Source organism: Astyanax mexicanus, chromosome 3 (assembly GCF_023375975.1).
Source record: "Astyanax mexicanus isolate ESR-SI-001 chromosome 3, AstMex3_surface, whole genome shotgun sequence".
In the NCBI taxonomy this organism is placed as follows: Eukaryota; Metazoa; Chordata; class Actinopteri; order Characiformes; family Acestrorhamphidae; genus Astyanax; species Astyanax mexicanus.
In genome coordinates this window covers 11,139,279-11,157,869 of record NC_064410.1, presented here as the reverse complement: position 1 = coordinate 11,157,869, position 18,591 = coordinate 11,139,279, and the positions used below count along the sequence as shown (strand labels likewise).

The following is an 18,591-nucleotide window of genomic DNA, read 5'->3' as shown; positions in this document are numbered from 1 at the left end:
GCAGTACTGTGACTAGTAGGCTGTCCGCTACCACCTAGTGTACAGTCAGTGTACAGTAACACATGATCTTGAGCTCCGTTAATACATCATGTTAATCACATTCCATTCTTGCTCAGGATTTGAATTTAAATATGGAGAATTAATGACACACGTATAATACTCTACCCTGTTGATGTAAGATTAGTATGGTAACACGTAAAAAAATAAAGTAAGCTTGTAATACTTTTAAAAACATATCTAACCAAAAGTAAGCTATGTAAATAGGGTGGAAAAGGAAAGAGAGAGATAGAGAGTGAGAAAGAGGTTTGGAAAACTTGATTATGCTTAATACATTTTGTGATAATGACTACAAACTTTGTAAAAAAATAGATTACACGACTCATTTATAACGTAGACTGTAAGTATTATATATCTGTATGTTTTACTGCTGGTCTGGTAGTTGTGACTCGGAGAGTGGATGCGTTAAGGGCGGATGCGCTGTGGCTTCATCTTGTCAAACATATTAATAAAATGGTTAAATTCATAAAATGGGGCGGTTAATTGCTGGCTTACACCATCCCACTGATTAATATTTGATTTGATACATGTCAGAAAAGACAAACATTACATTAATTTTACTGCAGTAAAGTCGAGGAGTAAATCTACAATATAATCAACCTGAACTTGAAACAGTGAAGCATAAAACAAATTCATTAAGATGTAAATAATAAAAAAATAATTACATATATTAACCTATTTCGACTGTATAATTCTTACCGTAACTCGGCGCCATTTCGTGGTCGTTCTTGAGCTGGACTGAAAAATCAAACCAGACCTCTGAGCCTCCACTCACATCAGCTCTTTTCTCCTTTCTGTCTCTGTCTTTCTCTCTCTCTCTCTCTCTTCAGCCTTGTCAGAGCTTCATTCTATTTTACACTCATTACACACAGCACTTTATAGACCGTTTCAATGAGGAAAACAATAACAAAGCTACTGCGCATGTCTGTTCCTTCGACGCTTCCGGTGGCGCTATTTTCAAGTATACAGCTGTCAAAATGAGAGCGCATATTTCGCTCCCGAACACAGAACAAACGCGCTATAGTGTTAGTAAAAAGTGATCAAACCTCTTTTCCTGATCCTTTTGATAAGGATTTAAGAGGGAAGTTCTTTCCTCTGATTTAAAACGCTTGCCAGAGGTGACCTTCCCAGATGTGATCCCTATCTTGTTGAAACTGAGTGAAAGCGCACCGCAGTTTGGACGCATATAATTACTTTCTCATTGGAAAAGTTGGGAATATTTGTTCCTGTAGTAGAGAAGGCATCCGTATAGTGTATGGTGAGGTTGGAGCAAGTCAAATGCTTTCCAACACGTACTCTGCATGATTTATAGATAAGAAGGAGGGAGGAATTGTGAGCGGACACTGTCACTGCACTGGCAGGTTATCAGTGTGAAAAACGAAAGCAGGCGTGTTTACTATGGAGCACCAAAAATGACATAAGTATAAATAAATAAGTGTTGAAATTAATAAATGAATAAATAAATAAATGTTGAAATAAATAAATGAATAAATAAATAAATGTTGAAAAAAATAAATGAATAAATAAATAAATGTTGACATAAATAAATGCACATATAAATGAATAAATAAATATATAAATAAGAAACGTATTTCTTATTTTATTTATTTACCTATACAATTATTTGTGCATGCATTTATTTATTTAGATATTTATTTATTTATATGTGCGTTTATTTATATATTTATTCATTTAAACATTAATTTATTTATTCATTTATTTATTTATTTATTTATTTATTTATACATTTATATGTGGATTTATTTATACTTATGTAATTTTTGGTCCTCCATAGTTTACTTGTTTAAAGAACAATTTGACCTGATTTTCAATGTTTGTGACTCTCAGATTAGGTGAAGTTACGTCCACTGTTTTGAACGCTGTTTACCGCTAAACGGAAGTGTTCTAGGAACAGCTACGTCACTTCCTACGCTCATGAATATTCCTCAGAAACGGTCTATTCCAGAATCTTCCATCACTATGAAATCAGAGCTTCTGCAGAAGAGGAGGAGGAGTCATTGAGGGCACGTGATCTATGAAAGTGAAAGTAACACTCAACCCTTCCTCAGAAGAATGTCCTCTGTGTGTGATGATAATGACGTGATGTATTTATGAGTAGTTAATATGTCTAGTAGAGCAGCACAGTGTCTCTTTTTTCTGATCTGTTCTGATTTTACATATGAGAGATGGAAAGCTGGCTAATCTCAGAGCAGTGATGGGTTTAGCTGATGTGTTATAGTCAAGAATACAGATATATAAATAGATATATAAGGAGATCATTAATATCTCTGAGTTATTGAGCGGAATTGTATAATTTTATTTCCTTAACAGCATTAACACTAAATGTCATTCAGATGTTTCTAACTGTAAACTGTGTGTAAGTTGCTGTTGAAGTACAGTTATACACTTTAATACAATTAACATGATTTACACACTTTACCCTGTTCAGTTATTTAAAATATTTAAAATGATAAAGAATTGCCTGTTTTAACCAGCATGGGGTGCACGTCCGAACACACACGCACACCAGACGTTCGTGAAATGAAGCACATAATTAAACTTTAATATGCAAATACTGAGCTAAGCTCCACGATGATCAGAGGAAAAATGTCTCTCCATAAATAAATCACCTTATTTTATTGCTTCCATTATTATGATGCAGTACTGTGACTAGTAGGCTTTCATCTGCTGTCACCTAGTGTACAGTTATTGTAGAGTAACACATATCTTATCCTGAGCTCCGTTTAAACATCATGTTAATCACATTCCATTCTTGCTCAGGATTTTAATTCAAATACAAATTTTGCTTAAAATACTGTTAAAACCGTATCTAAACAGAAGTAAGCTATACAAGTAGGGTAGAAAAAGAAAAAGAGATAGAAAGTTAGAGGTATAAAAAAACTTGCTTTGATTATGCTTAATAAATGTTTGTAACAATGACTACAAAATATGTATAAAATAGATTACCCGACTCATGTATAAAGTAGACTGTAAGGATTATATATCTGTATGTTTTACTGCTGGTCTGGTAGTTTTGACATGGTCCCTAAAGGTGCAGCTCTATGCGGGGAGGGTGGATCCGCTAAGGGCGGATGCCGCTTCTGAAAATTAATCCGGTAAATTAAATTATGTAACAGTGACTGTACAATATGTATAAATTAACTTCATACATTTAAGACACATTTATAAAGTAGACAATGTAGACTGTAAGAATTATATACAGTGTCTGTATGTTTTACTGCTGGTCTGGTAGTTTTGACATGGTCCCTAAAGGTGCAGCTCTATGCGGGGAGGGTGGATGCGCTAAGGGCGGATGCGCTTGTGTCAAACACATTAATAAATATAGAATTCATAAAATAAATTTGGTGGTAAATTACTGGCTTCCATCATTCAAAAACAAAGCTGTCACAAATGTCAAACATAAAACTAATTTTACCATACTAAAGTTGTGTAAAACTATAAAAAGTATAATCAAATATGTAATATCTCATATCTAGAAATATCCACTGATCAGTGTACTGTGTACAGATGTGAGGAATGAAGGACATCTGACTCAATATATTTAGACATTCTTAATCTGAAGATCATGTATAAAATATACTTCTTTTATATTAATCAATTTCTACATTTTAACCAAGTTTAACTGTTATTTATTTCTTACCATAACTCAACGCCATTTGGTGGTTGTTCTCAAACAAAAATCAAAAAGGAAATCAGATTTCTGAGCCTCCACCCAGATCAGCTCTTTTCTCGTCTCTCTTTTTTTCCCTCGTTCTCTCTCCATCTATCTCTTGAATAATTCAGTGTTTGAGATTAAATAATTTAGTGTGGGGAGTTGGTGAAATTGTGCTTCATCATAAAGAACAAAAAGAAACATGGCAACTTATTTTCTTACAGAAATTAGTCAGATGATTAGAAACAGGCATTGTTATGATCATATTAGAAATATATTTTATACATTTTAACATTTAATCAGAAAGTTATCAGACTCAATAAATTTAGTTCAGATAATCCATAGAGGGTCAGTTTCCCAGACAGGGATTAAGCCTGCTCCGACACAAGAGTTAAATTCACCTTCAAGCTCCAATATTGTATGGTACTCTACCCTGTTGATGTAAGACCTATACACACCAGCAATACGTAAAAAAAACTCATTTAGCTTATGATACCTCTGAAAGCGTGTCACACTAGAAGTAAGCTATGTAAATAGAGCAGAGAAAGAAATAACAGACAGAGTGAGAAAGAGGTATGAAAAACTTGCTTTGATTGTTCTTAATCCACTTTTGTAACAATTAATGTAACATATCTAAAAAATAATTAACCGAGTAATTCATGAAGTAGACTGTAAGGATTATATATCTGTATGTTTTACTGCTGGTCTGGTAGTTGTGACTCGATCCCTAACGGTGCAAATCTATGCGGGAAGGGTGGATGCGCTGTGGCTTCATCTTGTCAAATATATTATTAAAATGATCAAATTCACAAAACAATTGGGTGGTCAATTGCTGGCTTACATCATTAAAAACATAACAAATATCGCATTGATCAATATTTGATTTGATACATGTTAGAAATGACAAACATTAAATTTATTTTATTGCAGTGAAGTCAACAACTACAAAAGTAATCAATCTGTACTTTAAACAGTGAAGCTGGAAACGAGTTAATTAAGCTGTAAATAAATGTATAAATAAATCACATATTTTTAAAACATTTCAGCAATTTAATTCTTGAGTCACTGAGGGCACGTGATCTTTGAAAGTGAAAGTAACACTCAACCCTTCCCCAGAAGAATGTTCTCTGTCTGTGAAGATAATTATATGATGTATTTATTAATAGTTTATGTTTAGTAGAGCAGCACAGTCTCTCTTCTTTCTGAAACAGTCGTTTCTGTTCTGATTTTACATATGAGAGATTGAAAAGCTGGCTAATCTCAGGGCAGTGATGGGTTTAGCTAATGTGTTATAGTCAATATAAAGCAGTCCAGGAATACAAATATATAGATAGATATATAAGGAGATTATTAATATTTCTGAATTATTGAACGTAATTCTAATAATTGAATTTCCTTAACAGCATCAACACTAATTATCATGCAGATATTTTTAACTGTAAATTGTGCAAATTGTTGTTGAAGTACAGTTGTACACTTTAATACAATTTACATTATTTTCACACTTTACCCTGTTCAGTTATTAAAAATATTTAAAATGATAAAGAATAGCCTGTTTTGATCAGCATGGGGTGCCCGATTGAACACAAACGCACACCAATTGTCCGTGAAATTAAGCACATAATTAATGTAATATGCAAGTACTAAACTAAGCTCCACGATGTTCACAGAAAAAAATCTCCCTCCATAAATAAATCACCTTATTTTCTTGCTTCCATTATTAGGATGCAGTACTGTGATTAGAAGGCTGTTATCTGCTACCACCAGTGTACAGTCAGTTTACAGTAACACATGTCTTATTTTGAGCTTCGTTAATACATCATGTTAATCACGTTCCAATTTTGCTCAGGATTTTAATTCAGATACAAAGAATTTATGACACACGTATGAACTGTACATACTAGTAACATGTATAAAATAATTTAGCTTATAATACTGTTAAAGCCGTATCTGACCAGAAGTAAGCTATACAAATAGGGTAGAGAAATACAAAGGAAGATGAGAGTGAGAAAGAGGTGTTGAAAAGTTGCTTTTATTATGCTTAATTCATTTTTGTAACAATAACTATAAAATATGTCTAAAATAGATTACCGGATTCATTTATGAAGTAGACTGTAAGGATTATATATCTGTATGTTTGACTGCTGGTCTGGTAGTTGTGACTCGATCCCTAAAGGTGCAGTTCTATGTGGGGAGGGTGGATGCGCTAAGGGTGGATGCCGCTTTTGAAAATGAGTCTGGTACATTCAATTATGTTACAGTGTCTGTGCAATACCTATAAATTAGATTAACTTAATACATTTATGGCAAATGCGGGGGGGGGGGGGTTTGGGGTGGGGGGTGGAGGATGCGCTTAGGGCGGAGGCGCTTGTGTCAAACACATTAGTGAGTAAAAAAATTCATAAAAATAATTCTGTGGTAAATTACAAAAACAGACATTGTTATGATCATAGCAGAAATATAAATTATACATATTTAATCAGAAACACATCAGACTCCATAAATTTAGTTCAGATAATCCATACAGGGTCAGTTTCCCAGACAGGGATTGAGCCTCCTCCGACACAAGAGTTAAATTCACCTTCAAGCTCCAATATTGTATGGTACTCTACCCTGTTGATGTAAGATCCATACATACCAGTAACACGTAAAAAAATAATTTTGCTTATAATACTTCTGAAAGCGTGTCACACTAGAAGTAAGCTGTATAAATAGAGCAGAGAAAGAAAAAAGAGACAGCGTGAGAAAAAGGTATGAAAAACTTGCTTTGATGGTTCTTAGTAAATTTTTGTAACAATTAGTATAACATATGTAAAAAAAAACGATTAATTCATGAAGGAGACTGTAAGGACTATATAGCTGTATGTTTTACTGCTGGTCTGGTAGTTGTGACTCGATCCCTAACGGTGTAATTATATGCGGGAAGGGTGGATGCGCTAAGGGCGGATGCGCTGTGGCTTCATCTTGTTAAATATATTATTAAAATGATCAAATTCATAAAACAATTGGGTGGTCAATTGCTGGATTACATCATTAAAAACATAATAAACATCGCATTGATCAATATTTGATTTGATACATGTTAGAAATGACAAACAATAAATTAATTTTACTGCAGTGAAGTCAACAATATATTAAAACTACAAAAGTAATCAATCTGTACTTTAAACAGTGAAGCTGGAAACGAGTTAATTAAGCTGTAAATAAATGTATAAATAAATCACATATTTTTAAAACATTTCAGCAATTTAATTCTTACCGTAACTCGACGCCATTTCGTGGTCGGTTGAGCTGGACTGCAAAATAAAACCAGACCTATGAGCCTCTACTCACATCAGCTCTTTTCTGCTTTCTCTCTCTCTCTCTCTCTCTCTCTCTCTCTCTCTCTCTCTCTCTCTCTATTATACTCTATTATACACTCATTACACACAGCACTTTATTCCAGAATCTTCCATCACTGTGAAATCAGAGCTGCTGCAGAGGAGGAGGAGGAGTCACTGAGAGCACGTGATCTATGAAAGTGAAAGTAACACTCAACCCTTCCTCAGAAGAATGTCCTCTGTGTGTGATGATAATGGTATGATGTATTTATTAATAGTTTATGTCTAGTAGATCAGCGCAGTGTCTCTTCTTTCTGAAAAGGTCCTGTCTGTTCTGATTTTACATGAGAAATATAAAGCTGGCTAATCTCAGAGCAGTGAAAGGTTTAGCTAATGTGTTTTAGTCAATATATAGCAGTTCAGGAATACGGATATATAAATATATATATAAAGAGATTATTAATATTTCTGAATTATTGAGCGGAATTATAATATTTTTTAACAGCATCACCAGATGTTTCTAACTGCAAATTGTTGTTGAAGTACAGTTATACACTTTAATACAATTTACATTATTTTAAATATATAAAATAATAAAGAATTGCACAGTTATCCGTAAAATTAAGCACATCATTAACAAGGAGCTAAACTCCTTGATGCTCATCGGAAAAATGTCCCTCCACAAGTAAATCATCTTATTTTCTTGCTTCCATTATTATGACGCAGCACTGTGACTAGTAGGCTGTTATCTGCTACCATCTAGTGTACAATCAGTGTACAGTAACACGTCTTATCTTGAGCTCCGTTAATACATGTTAATCGCATTCCATTATTGCTCAGGATTCAATTTTGCAACAATGATTATAAAATATGTATAAAATAGATTACCCGACTCATTTATAAAGTAGACCGTTACGATTATATATCTGTATGTTTTACTGCTGATCTGGTAGTTGTGACACAATCCCTAAAGGTGCAGTTCTTTGCTGGGAGGGTGGATGCGCTAAGGGCGGATGCGCTGTGGTTTCATCTTATCAAACATATTAATAAAATGATCAAATTCAAAAAACAACGGGTTGGTAAATTGCTGGCTTACATCATTCAAAAACAAAACAAAAAACACACTGATTAATATTTGATTTGATACATTTCAGAAAGTTGTACATGCATTAATTTTACTGCAGTAAAGTCTAATAATAAAACTACAAAAGTAATCAATCTGAAATTTAAACAGTGAAGCTGAAAACGAGTTTAAGCTGTAAACAATTCATAATCACATAAATTAACCCATTTCAACAATTTACCTCAGTTTAAATGTTACCGTAACTTGACGCCATCTCGTGGTGAGGCTGGTATCTGCGCCCATGTAGTGTACAGTCAGTGTTCAGTAACACGGCCGTTAATACATCATAATCAACATTCGTGTTCAAGGTTTTCATTCAGATACAGATTATTTATGATACACGTCGATATAAACAAACACAGAATATATTCTTAAATCCTCTTTATTCCACAAACACATACAGAACATAAACACAGACTGAACTGATGTTAACACCATAATCAGAAAATGTACAGTAAACAAAAATTACAATACAGTCCAGGATTGGGATTAAACCCCGGACTATATTTGTCTGGGTGTGCATAGGGTTCATAGTGCATAGGGTTCTTCTACAGGTGAGAAAACATGATAAGGTTTATGGTTAGGTACCCTCACCGCTAATGACTAGTTAACCAACCAGTGGTTAAAGGTGCCTCAGATATGCCCTATAGATGCCCTTTCAATGGAATAAACTGTATTTGGTGGTACAAGACAAACTAAAGTTTCAAACATGGGACAGTGTAACAACTTAAAAAATTGCATCTATTCCATACATTTCTGCTTTGAGATTTAGCCTGTAGAATATACAGGCCCCTGTCTTGCAGTAGGTGTCCTTTTAACAGCCTGATCTTCCACTGGTTGGCTGGACTAGCAGATGAAGTAGGACACACTGCAGCAATTACCCAGACAAGGCTAGGTATTCTCCTGTGAATTTTACTTGCTGACTTAATGGTATCAACCCTGTAAACATCAGGACATATCTAGATTTTCTCCCTGTAAATCAAAAAGTATGACTTAATCTTGACACCCCAGGGCAACACTGAGAAATTCACATTTTTCTTCAAGCTTCCCAGTTCTTAGGTAAACACATCAAGTATTTTTCTAGAGGTAAAATATAAAATATATTAATTCATTATTTAAAAACTCGTCCAGTGCTCTAAAGGCAGGTATAGTGGAGCTTGGTGCAGCACATGGCATTGATTCTGTTTTCTTAAAAACATTTGTTTTAATAAATAATGTCGGATCAGATGTAGTTCAAACAGCAAAGCAATGATATAAAACACACTTTAACCACCATCTTTACTGTTGTTTAACCAAGAGAAGATCAGACAAAATGTGCTGCTCTCTCTTTCACAGCGAGCAGAACTGAGTTCAGAGCCAGGCTTCAATATAATAAAAACTTAGTTCAGTTAAATAAATTAAGATAAGTGAGGACCTGTTAATAAAATATTGTCAAATTTAAAGGATAGGTTAAGGTTTTGGTGAGCTGCTTTCATGATTTAAAAGTACAACGAAGTTATTATGTCAGTTATTCTGAGCATTATCAGAAAACCTGTGATTGTTTTAAATGAGTTTTCTTAATGAGTTTATCTTTTTTTATATTATTTACATTTTTAATCGTTTTTATTTTTATTTATTTAACAAATTAGATTTATGTTTTAATTTTGATTCCCATGTTCTTAGTTTATTATTATTATTGTATAATTTCTTATCAATCTTAATAAGAAATTAATTTCTTATCAAATTATCTTTTTCTTCATTTTATATTTTATAAATTCTTTACTTTTTATGTGTAAATTTTTTTATGGCCTTTTTAAAATTTCCTATTGTTTCCTTTTTACGTACATATTTTATTAATCTAAATTGAATGTTGGTTTAAATTTGTATTTCTTTTATTGTATTTCTTATATTGTCAATCCCTTTTAAACTTTAAATGCTTGTTAGCATTGTAAATGAGGGTCCTCCTCAATGTATTCCTGAGTAAATTCAGATTTAGTGTTGCAAACCCAGCTTTTACATAAACAATAAACAGAATAAAGAATAAAATAACATTGCTGTTCCTGTATGCTGTATTCTGTATGCTGTATCTTCACTGTGTGAACGCGCAGGTCAGTATTCTCTGCTGTGAAGCACAAAGCTCAGCACTCTTAAGATTCCAATGCGCAAAAGTCAGCATGCACCTGCATCTTAAAGGGAATGACTACTGGTACACTGATTGGTTTATTTCACCTTACGCCCAAAACACACCCATGAATAATTAAGAGAATTAGTACACGCCTTTTGCGCCTTTGGAGCTGCGCAAGGGGTATTTTTTGTGCTTTCACGATACCAAAGACACAGGACACGCCCCCTAAATCCAATTAACTAGTGCGCTATAGATCACTAAAATAGGGCCTCATGTGTCTCATGATTTTTGGCAAGACATTTTGGGTCATTGTCAATGGGGTCATTCTAGCGTCTGTTGGAGCACTTCGCAAAAATTCACAGACGGCCCTCCAACCAGCATATATCACCATTATGTTGTAATCACACCAACAAAAAACGTGAAATGATTTTTTATTTCAAGAGTTTACATTACGAAATATAAATACAGTATGTATAAAGATGCTAAAAATGTTCATTTAAAAACTATACCACTTATAGGATTAGCATTCTTGAATTTCAGCTTTTGATTGTCAATTCCTGACTATTGCTTTCAATGTTTACTATTTACATGTCATTAGTTAGGTATTATGTAAAATTTCTAATACAGAAACTAGAACCACCATGGCTGCTTAGGTTTTTACAAAATTAAAAGTTACAATTTAATATCAGCAAAACCAGATATGGAAAATAAAATAACATACACACACACACTTCACATATAGCATCATAATTTACACCAGCACACTCCAGAAATTTAGACTGCATTTGTCCAAATTTATTTTCATACACATTTAATAATTTGGTATTAACCAAGCAGGTTGACACACTAGCTTGCTCTGCTGGCTAGGTTAACATTGGACGTCAAAGAAAACTAAATAGGGTGAGTGATGCAAAGTTCCTCCACAGATAGACTAGGCTAGACTAGCAGCATTTAATTATTTAGCATAACATTTAATCCTTAACATCTGCTCCACTCACCACAACTATTTTCTTTTTTTTACCAGATCGATGGATATATGGATGAACATGATTGCCTGGAGTCCTCACTCCAACTCCCATAATTCACATCACCTTGTCATTAGTAAGTCTCACTCACAATATAACACCTCACAACTCATATAAGAGTGGCTCCCAAGCCCTGCCCTGAGGATACATCTCATTATTTACATATTGCTGTCACATGCATTTTAGCATGCTAATGTATTTTGTTTAGGGTCTATTACGATAGGACAATGTGTCACCTATTAAAACAATATTTCACTGTACATGTCTACAAGTTTAGATCAATTTTACTGTATAGCTGTTTCAGAGATAGCAAGAGGGTCATGAGGGGATGTGATTTGTGGGTGTGGTTTTGTTGAGCAGGTCTGTTTTCCGTAATTTGATGAAAGTTTAAGGTGCCAGCATTTAGAAAATGCATGGCTCTGAGTACAGCAGATTTGGCAGGTTTGTGGAATCCAGAGCGTAAGGCTATAAAGCAGCATGAGAATTTGTAAATGTTGTAAGAGATGTAAATGTTGGGTCTGTGGTAATGGTTGATTTTACTAAATGCCTCTTATGAGCAATGTGACCCAGTGGTGGCTGGGGAAAGGTGGAGACGATTCATTGATAAACTTGTGAACTAAATTAATTGTTGCTATTTAGATTATTAATGTTGAATGTTGAAGCAGATATTAGCAAATGTAAGAGTGCAGTAGTAGCAAATAGTAATAATACCCCAAGTAAAACACAGAAAAAATAAACATACCCAACCCACAACCTTCCCATAAACGCTCAACCTGGCTTAACCTTGGTCTCCTTTGAGGAATAATCATAAGAGGTTTCAGATCCTTATATATCATTTAAGTAAATTCTTCAGTACAAATCTAAATTTCTGAAAATGTACTGTGTTTGTCATTTGTGTAATCCACGGCTTAATCAAAGGTACTTCTGCATGTTTACAGAAATTCCAGAAGCACGTTTTTTTAGCAGTAATTAAACTAAAGGAAATCAGCTGCTGCTGAATTGAGGGGAGCTTCAATAGCTGAATTTCAGATATTATATGATTATATGATAAGAACTGGGTCTGGCTACTAGTAAACCTTTAAGATTTCAGAAACCCAAAACGTACAAATCTTAAGACAGAGTACATAACTGAGAGAGGAAGGCCTCCACTGACTTTATTATTTATTTATTACACAAAGGGGATATACCTGGATCAGCCTGGATAGACTGAGATAAAGTCTTTATTCCTAATAAAAACAGTAAAGGATAAACAGCAGCGTAGCCTTGGATCAGAACTGTAATTAAAATGGTCAGTTTTAACACTCCACTTACTCAGACTCATAATGACAGTTTATGGGACGGGCTGGGTCAGGCTCTGAAATTGTTAAGTTTAAATTAAGTCTGGAATCACTGCAGTCTAAAACGGTTAAAATTATGTTTATTGTCAGAGTATAGATTTTGGTCTTTATTCCTGTTATTTGATTTTTATATCTTCTAAGTTCTGTTTTAACCTGTATGTCCAGGTGTAAGTGGTGTTTAGCCCTCTATTCTAACAGAACTGAAGCTCAGATCAGCCATCCTGCCCTACAGTCGTCTCGTTTCCCTCTGGAACAGAAACAGAACAGTGGTCTATTAGACTACATCACATTCAAACCATTATCTTCTCAACACAATTAATAAAGAACAAAACAAAGTGCAGAAATGTTTAGAGAACCCAAATAAACAAGGTTAGATAAAAGATGTGTCATAATAGGTAAGAAAATTGCTGAACAATTAAAAAAAGGTTTTATCTTAATTATAATAAAGATATTTTCTCTCAGGAGAACATCATACAATTTCTTCAGTGGCGGTCTATTTAAAAAATAGGAACTGGGCACATTTTCCACCTGAGATAAATCATACAGTAGAAAAATACACTGCACTGTAGGACAGCACAACTCAGCATTTCCTTCAGTATTATTCACTCAAGCACAAAGACTTGGTCTTTCTTGTGCGTCAGCTTTAGAAGAAGCTTCCTTCTGGGATAGCAGCCATGCAGAACAGTTTTATACAGTGAGCAGAACTGGTCTCACGGTCTGAGCATTGACAAGTTGACCCATGTCCCCTTTAACATTTGCTGTAAAGCTGGCAGTACTCATACATTATACATCAATTGCCAAATCCTTCTGCTGTGCCTCCCTCAGGTCATGGGATGTGAGAAAAAATGTACTCGCGATTTTGAAGAAGCCAGTTTCAAAGCAGCCACCTACCTCTTCCACTTTTTAAGTGCTTTATTTACTTTCCATATTGTAGAGAGGACTTCTGGAGGGAATGTTTCTGTATATTAATCAATTTTATTATTAAATGGGTAACAAAATCGAGAAAGAATATATGCATATAAGGACAATATTCAATGTCAAAATGAAAATCAGCCAAATCCTCTATCCAGTACATTGAGTTTGGCCATAAAAAGGACTTAAGTGACTGGATACACATTAAACTGCGTGCAGTTAGTAAAAATAATCTCTGAATTTGTCACAGATTGTCCACTGCAGAGCTAAACACACCTGCTCACCAGAATGCAGATGGTAATTTTTTTATTTTAGTCTTAGATCCATAACCATCAGTATGCAGGACAAATGGAAGGTTAAAATCTGCTTAAGCAAAAAAAAGGGGGATTTGTTAACTTATCAACAAACCTTTTCACAACAGCACTGTGCTTATGATACCACTTCACTTATAGAGGGCAGCTGTTCAGAAGTGTGGCCTTTAGTTGGCTTAGGTGTGGATGTATTACGTAAAATTTTGCTGGGATTTTGCACAAGACAATCAAACAAAGGAAATCTTACAAAATAACGATAAAACTCCTGAAAGTCATTTCAAGTTTCACTTCTTAGGCCTCAATTTGATTCCACATTCTTTTAACTTAGTAACTCACTCTCGCAGTAGGTCTGTAACAGAGTCTGTAAATGTTTTAGTATCACATTCAACTAAGTATTTGATCTCATTTTTTCCCCTGAATCTCTTGTAACTGTTTACATTAACAGTCTTCAGTAACTGCATTAGTTGTTTCAGTAGATGGGGTTAAATCTGATGTTCAAAGGCAAACTTGTAAAGACTGAGTTGATCTGATTAAGTTAGATTAAGGTAGTTGTTTTTGTGGCCAACAGTTCACTTACTGTAGCCTGAGAAGTAAGTAGACAGACCTTACATGTATCTTTTAGGCTCAATAACTTTAATGTCACTTTAATGTAATTCAAGAAATAAATAAATAAAGTACAGCTAAGGTTCAGAAAGCCTGTTTTAGATTATCATCACTGTCAAAAGATGATGCCAGTGGATGAAGTGGAAACGTCTTGTGGATCTTTCATAAGATAGATCATCCTCACACTGTGGTCAACACTTTTGTGCAGACACACTAACCGCAAGGACAGCAGTTTCCCGGACAAAGCCCCCAATTTTTACCAGTCTAGGAGAACCTGGACACAGCACAAACTTCAAACCAGCAGGAAGAGAAATAGACAAGTTGTTAACTGGGGCAAAGCTGTGCTGTTCATTTATTAAACATTCAAGAAATATTCAAAATCATTATTGAAAGTTAAATTAAATTCAGTGCAATAATTAAATAATCTCAATTAAATTCTAACAATTTAATAAAGTAATCATTACCATTTAAATAATTCCAAACAAAAACAGAAGTTCCCAAATCTTATATATATCTTATATATATATCTTATATTAATCTTATATATACAAAAAACACAAGCTTACAGAAATAACCCATATGTGTACATTATATTTAGATTATATGAAACAAACTGAAAAAAAAAAATCAAAACAGAAATACCTACAAAACAAATCATTCAGCTTACACTTTAATAGTGCATATTTAAATGTTAATAAAAGAACAAATGTAAGAAATGTACAATGTAATCATATTTATATTAGTGGTGTCAATATAAATACTAGTATATGCTTGTAAATTTGAGGGGAGATAAAGCCAACGTGGGATGGTGGAATAAAGGATGGATAATAAATTGGATAGAGGAAACTTTATTTTACTTTTTTATTTTGCTTAGTTGAAAGGATTTCTAATTTTCAAGAATGCACACCACAGGGACATACCAACCGTATGAGTTGTAGGTGAGGAGTTTAGAAAAGCACACACCCCTGCACCACGTGTACACGGGCGAGACCCCGTGTCTAACGCACACAAATTCCTGATGCTATTGCTAGCGCAGCCCATGAGAATGGGATCCACGCCGTCACGCTTTGTAGAATGGAGAACCATCAATATTCACTGATGAATGTGGGCTCTCACTAAAAACCAGGGGTTTCGTGCATGACGTATTTTTGGGGGCGGAGTTGTGGGAAGGCTGTTGTCGTAAGGGGAGGGACTTGAATAGGGTCAAGGAGCATGCGCAGAGAGGAACCCGCACAATTCAAAAGGCCGGTGTGAATCTGCTGCCGAAAAAAGAAACCGCTGGAGCAAGAAAGGTACAGTATAAGCTTTAAAACACATTGTTTGTGAAATAAAAAATGCACGTAACGAATACAATTATTAAAATCTAGGAAGAACAGTGTTTATTTATGTTGCTGTGTAATATCTGAGGCTCAATTCCATTTATTTATCACTGTAAAGCTCCAAAACGCCCCAAAGTTAGCTTTGCTGAACAATATTATTGAATGTACAGCAGTGTTGGGGAATCTGAATCTTAAATTACACCTAATTTAGTTTGATTGAGGTGACCGTATCTGTTTAGTATCTTGCTTACATACCTGGTTGGTCTGGGGGGATTTCATGTTAGTTTAGTTTAATCTGATTTATATATATCTGGTATCCAAATACCTGGATGTTGTGGCGGGTATTTCATGTCAGTTTAGTTTAATCTGATTTATATATATATATCTGGTATCCAAATACCTGCATTGGTATTAACTGATATGATGTTAATTTGTTTGTGTACTATTTTGTAATATATTATATCTATTATAAAATATTGTGTATATGTTTTCTATTCATTTTTATTTCTTCCCTAAAATTAAGCATTTCCTTAATGGCCGAACAAAGCGGTGTTGATTTGGGTAAGAGTTAAATCTTTTTAATACTTTATAGACCCACATTTTCTGATGTTTCACACTTTCTATAACAACACGACACAACCCCAACACATGTTTGAGTCACGATGACTACCATCTGCATGGTGATATACAAAGCCTTTGGTTTTGATCATTGCCTCTTTCAGGTGTTGGTGTTTTTTGGAATGTGAATTAGAGAGTTTGTATATAATATTTTACATCACGTTTCAATTTTATTTATTTATTATTATTATTTTGTTTACGTTCCTCACAATGAGCAATACCCACTTATCGGGATTTGTGTCAAACCAATATGATCTTGACACTGTTCTGGAGAGCCATAAGCGGGCAACTATGACGTCTTTCACTTTGTGGTAAGAGTTTAGTTGTGTGATTTTTACGTTTTCAAAGAGAAAGGACAGCAACATTTTTTTGCCATGACCATAGATTTAGCATGTTTAAGCAAAAGTTGATGAGTTGTCCATGCCCTTTTGGAATAAGTTGTGTCAACTGGGCACTCTGTCGATGGTTCACCACTGTTCCATGTTTGATTTGTGAATAATTCACTGTAGTTTGCTAAATTTCCAAACCGTCAGAAATTACTTTGTAACCTTTTTTTTATACTGATCGAGGTCATAATTTAAAAACCATTTGTCTTTGTTTAGGTTAGCTTTGTCTGATATTAAAGTTTGTTTGATAATCTAAAAATATAAGTATGCCCCCCATACCAATTTAAAGAAATAGGTTTCTTAACCACTTTATGGTTTTTAGTTTGCAGAAGGCATGCTGGAAGATCAGAATTTCCATTTTTCAAGCACAGAAGATGCAGTCAAAGAACTCAAGAAAGGAGATTGCAGTAAAACGTCTACAGGAATCAGGTACAGTCATGTTACTCTTACAAGTAATTAGTAAGAACTTTATATTTGAAGTGTGCAAAAATGTTTTGTTTTGCAGAAGATTTGTCTGATGTCTGCAGACTCTGTGGGGAAGCCACTACACAGGATTCTGTGGACACTGCTACTGCTTCTAAATGGGTACAAATGAAGATCATTTTGGTTTCTGTATATATTTTGAGTTATTTGGTTATCACAGATTTTAAATGCAAAAATAAGGTCAGAAAACATACATTTAAAATCTGACATGTTATTAATTGTTTTAATTATTGCTTGATTGTTTAGATTGCCTGTGACTGATGCAACAAGTGGTTCCACCATTCATGTGTCGGAAACTCACCTGAAGAGGAGGAGTTCCTTTGCCCTTTGTGCAAGATAGACAGCCCCTACCAACTAACTCATCTGCTGACCCTGCTTTTAAATGTCATTGCTACCACTGTTTTCCAACAACTCTAATCAGACTTCTTTTTCATTTTATGTTAAAAACAAAAAACACACCTTAAAAATGTATGTTATAACTTTATTGTAGACTTGAGGTTCACCTGAGGTTGTTTATTTTTTAAAGACAATACCTTTTATAGTTTCCATCAATTACAGTTTGCCAATTCAACTATTTACTTTGACACAGCACATGCTAACCCTCACTTGCTGAGACTAAAGAATGTAAATGAACTTTGTGCCCTTTTTAGATAGAAAAAGCTGGAAAATATGTTCCGCAACGAAACTACATTTAGGTCAATATAATGTTCTCTTTTTGTATACTTCAGAATTTAATACATTTGCTATTTGAGTTTAGAAACAATATGCTCATAAACATACTTTTATTGTTAACATTGTTTTCATGCCGTATATCTAGATTGTATTAAATCCCATACATCTGACACAGAGGCAAACTATGTTCTGATTCAGGATAACTGTAGTCCCAGTGTAAAGAGTTATTGCATGAAAAAATAATTATATAAAACAATGAAAGTATATCCAATAAAAAAAAAAAAAATAAATAAATTTTGGCTAATGTGGTCTCAAATTGAATGTTGCATTATTTTCTACTATATTAGACAATATAAATATTAACCAACGATAATCAACCTCTTATGCAAAAATAGTCACTTTATTCACCCAGTTAAAAGAAAAAGACACTTTATTTTAAACATTTTACATGTGCACTATCAAACATCAAAAGTACTGTGTACAAAAATTATTACTTGAAGTTAGCTATAGAGTGTACAGGGCCACCTCAAAAAATTGTAATATCTTTGAAAAGTTACTTTATTTTAGTAATTCGGTTAAAAATGTGAAACTCATATATAATATAGATGTATTAAACATCTTGATGATTATGAAGCTTACAGCCAATGA

At 34.0% G+C, this 18,591-nt stretch overlaps 1 protein-coding gene and 1 long non-coding RNA gene across 3 annotated transcripts in view; one reads left to right on the top strand and one right to left on the bottom strand.

Moving 5' to 3' along the window:
• LOC111197112 (interaptin-like) overlaps positions 1–12,889 on the bottom strand; it is a 526,024-nt gene extending 513,135 nt beyond the window's left edge. The window contains exon 1 of the mRNA XM_049475802.1: positions 12,841–12,889. Coding sequence (XP_049331759.1) covers positions 12,841–12,859 — 19 coding nt within the window. The 5' untranslated portion in view covers positions 12,860–12,889. The remainder of the gene's footprint in view (positions 1–12,840) is intronic.
• A 2,674-nt stretch (positions 12,890–15,563) lies between these two features.
• On the top strand, positions 15,564–18,240 carry LOC125799341 (uncharacterized). 2 transcript variants are annotated; one of them, XR_007438246.1, is made up of 5 exons: positions 15,564–15,757; positions 16,308–16,345; positions 17,111–17,217; positions 17,294–17,373; positions 17,518–18,240. It is a non-coding gene; the product is annotated as an uncharacterized LOC125799341 (long non-coding RNA). The 2 variants fall into 2 exon arrangements; XR_007438247.1 differs by lacking the exon at positions 16,308–16,345 and having other exon boundaries at positions 17,111–17,373; positions 17,518–17,760.
• The last annotated feature ends 351 nt before the right edge of the window (positions 18,241–18,591 follow it).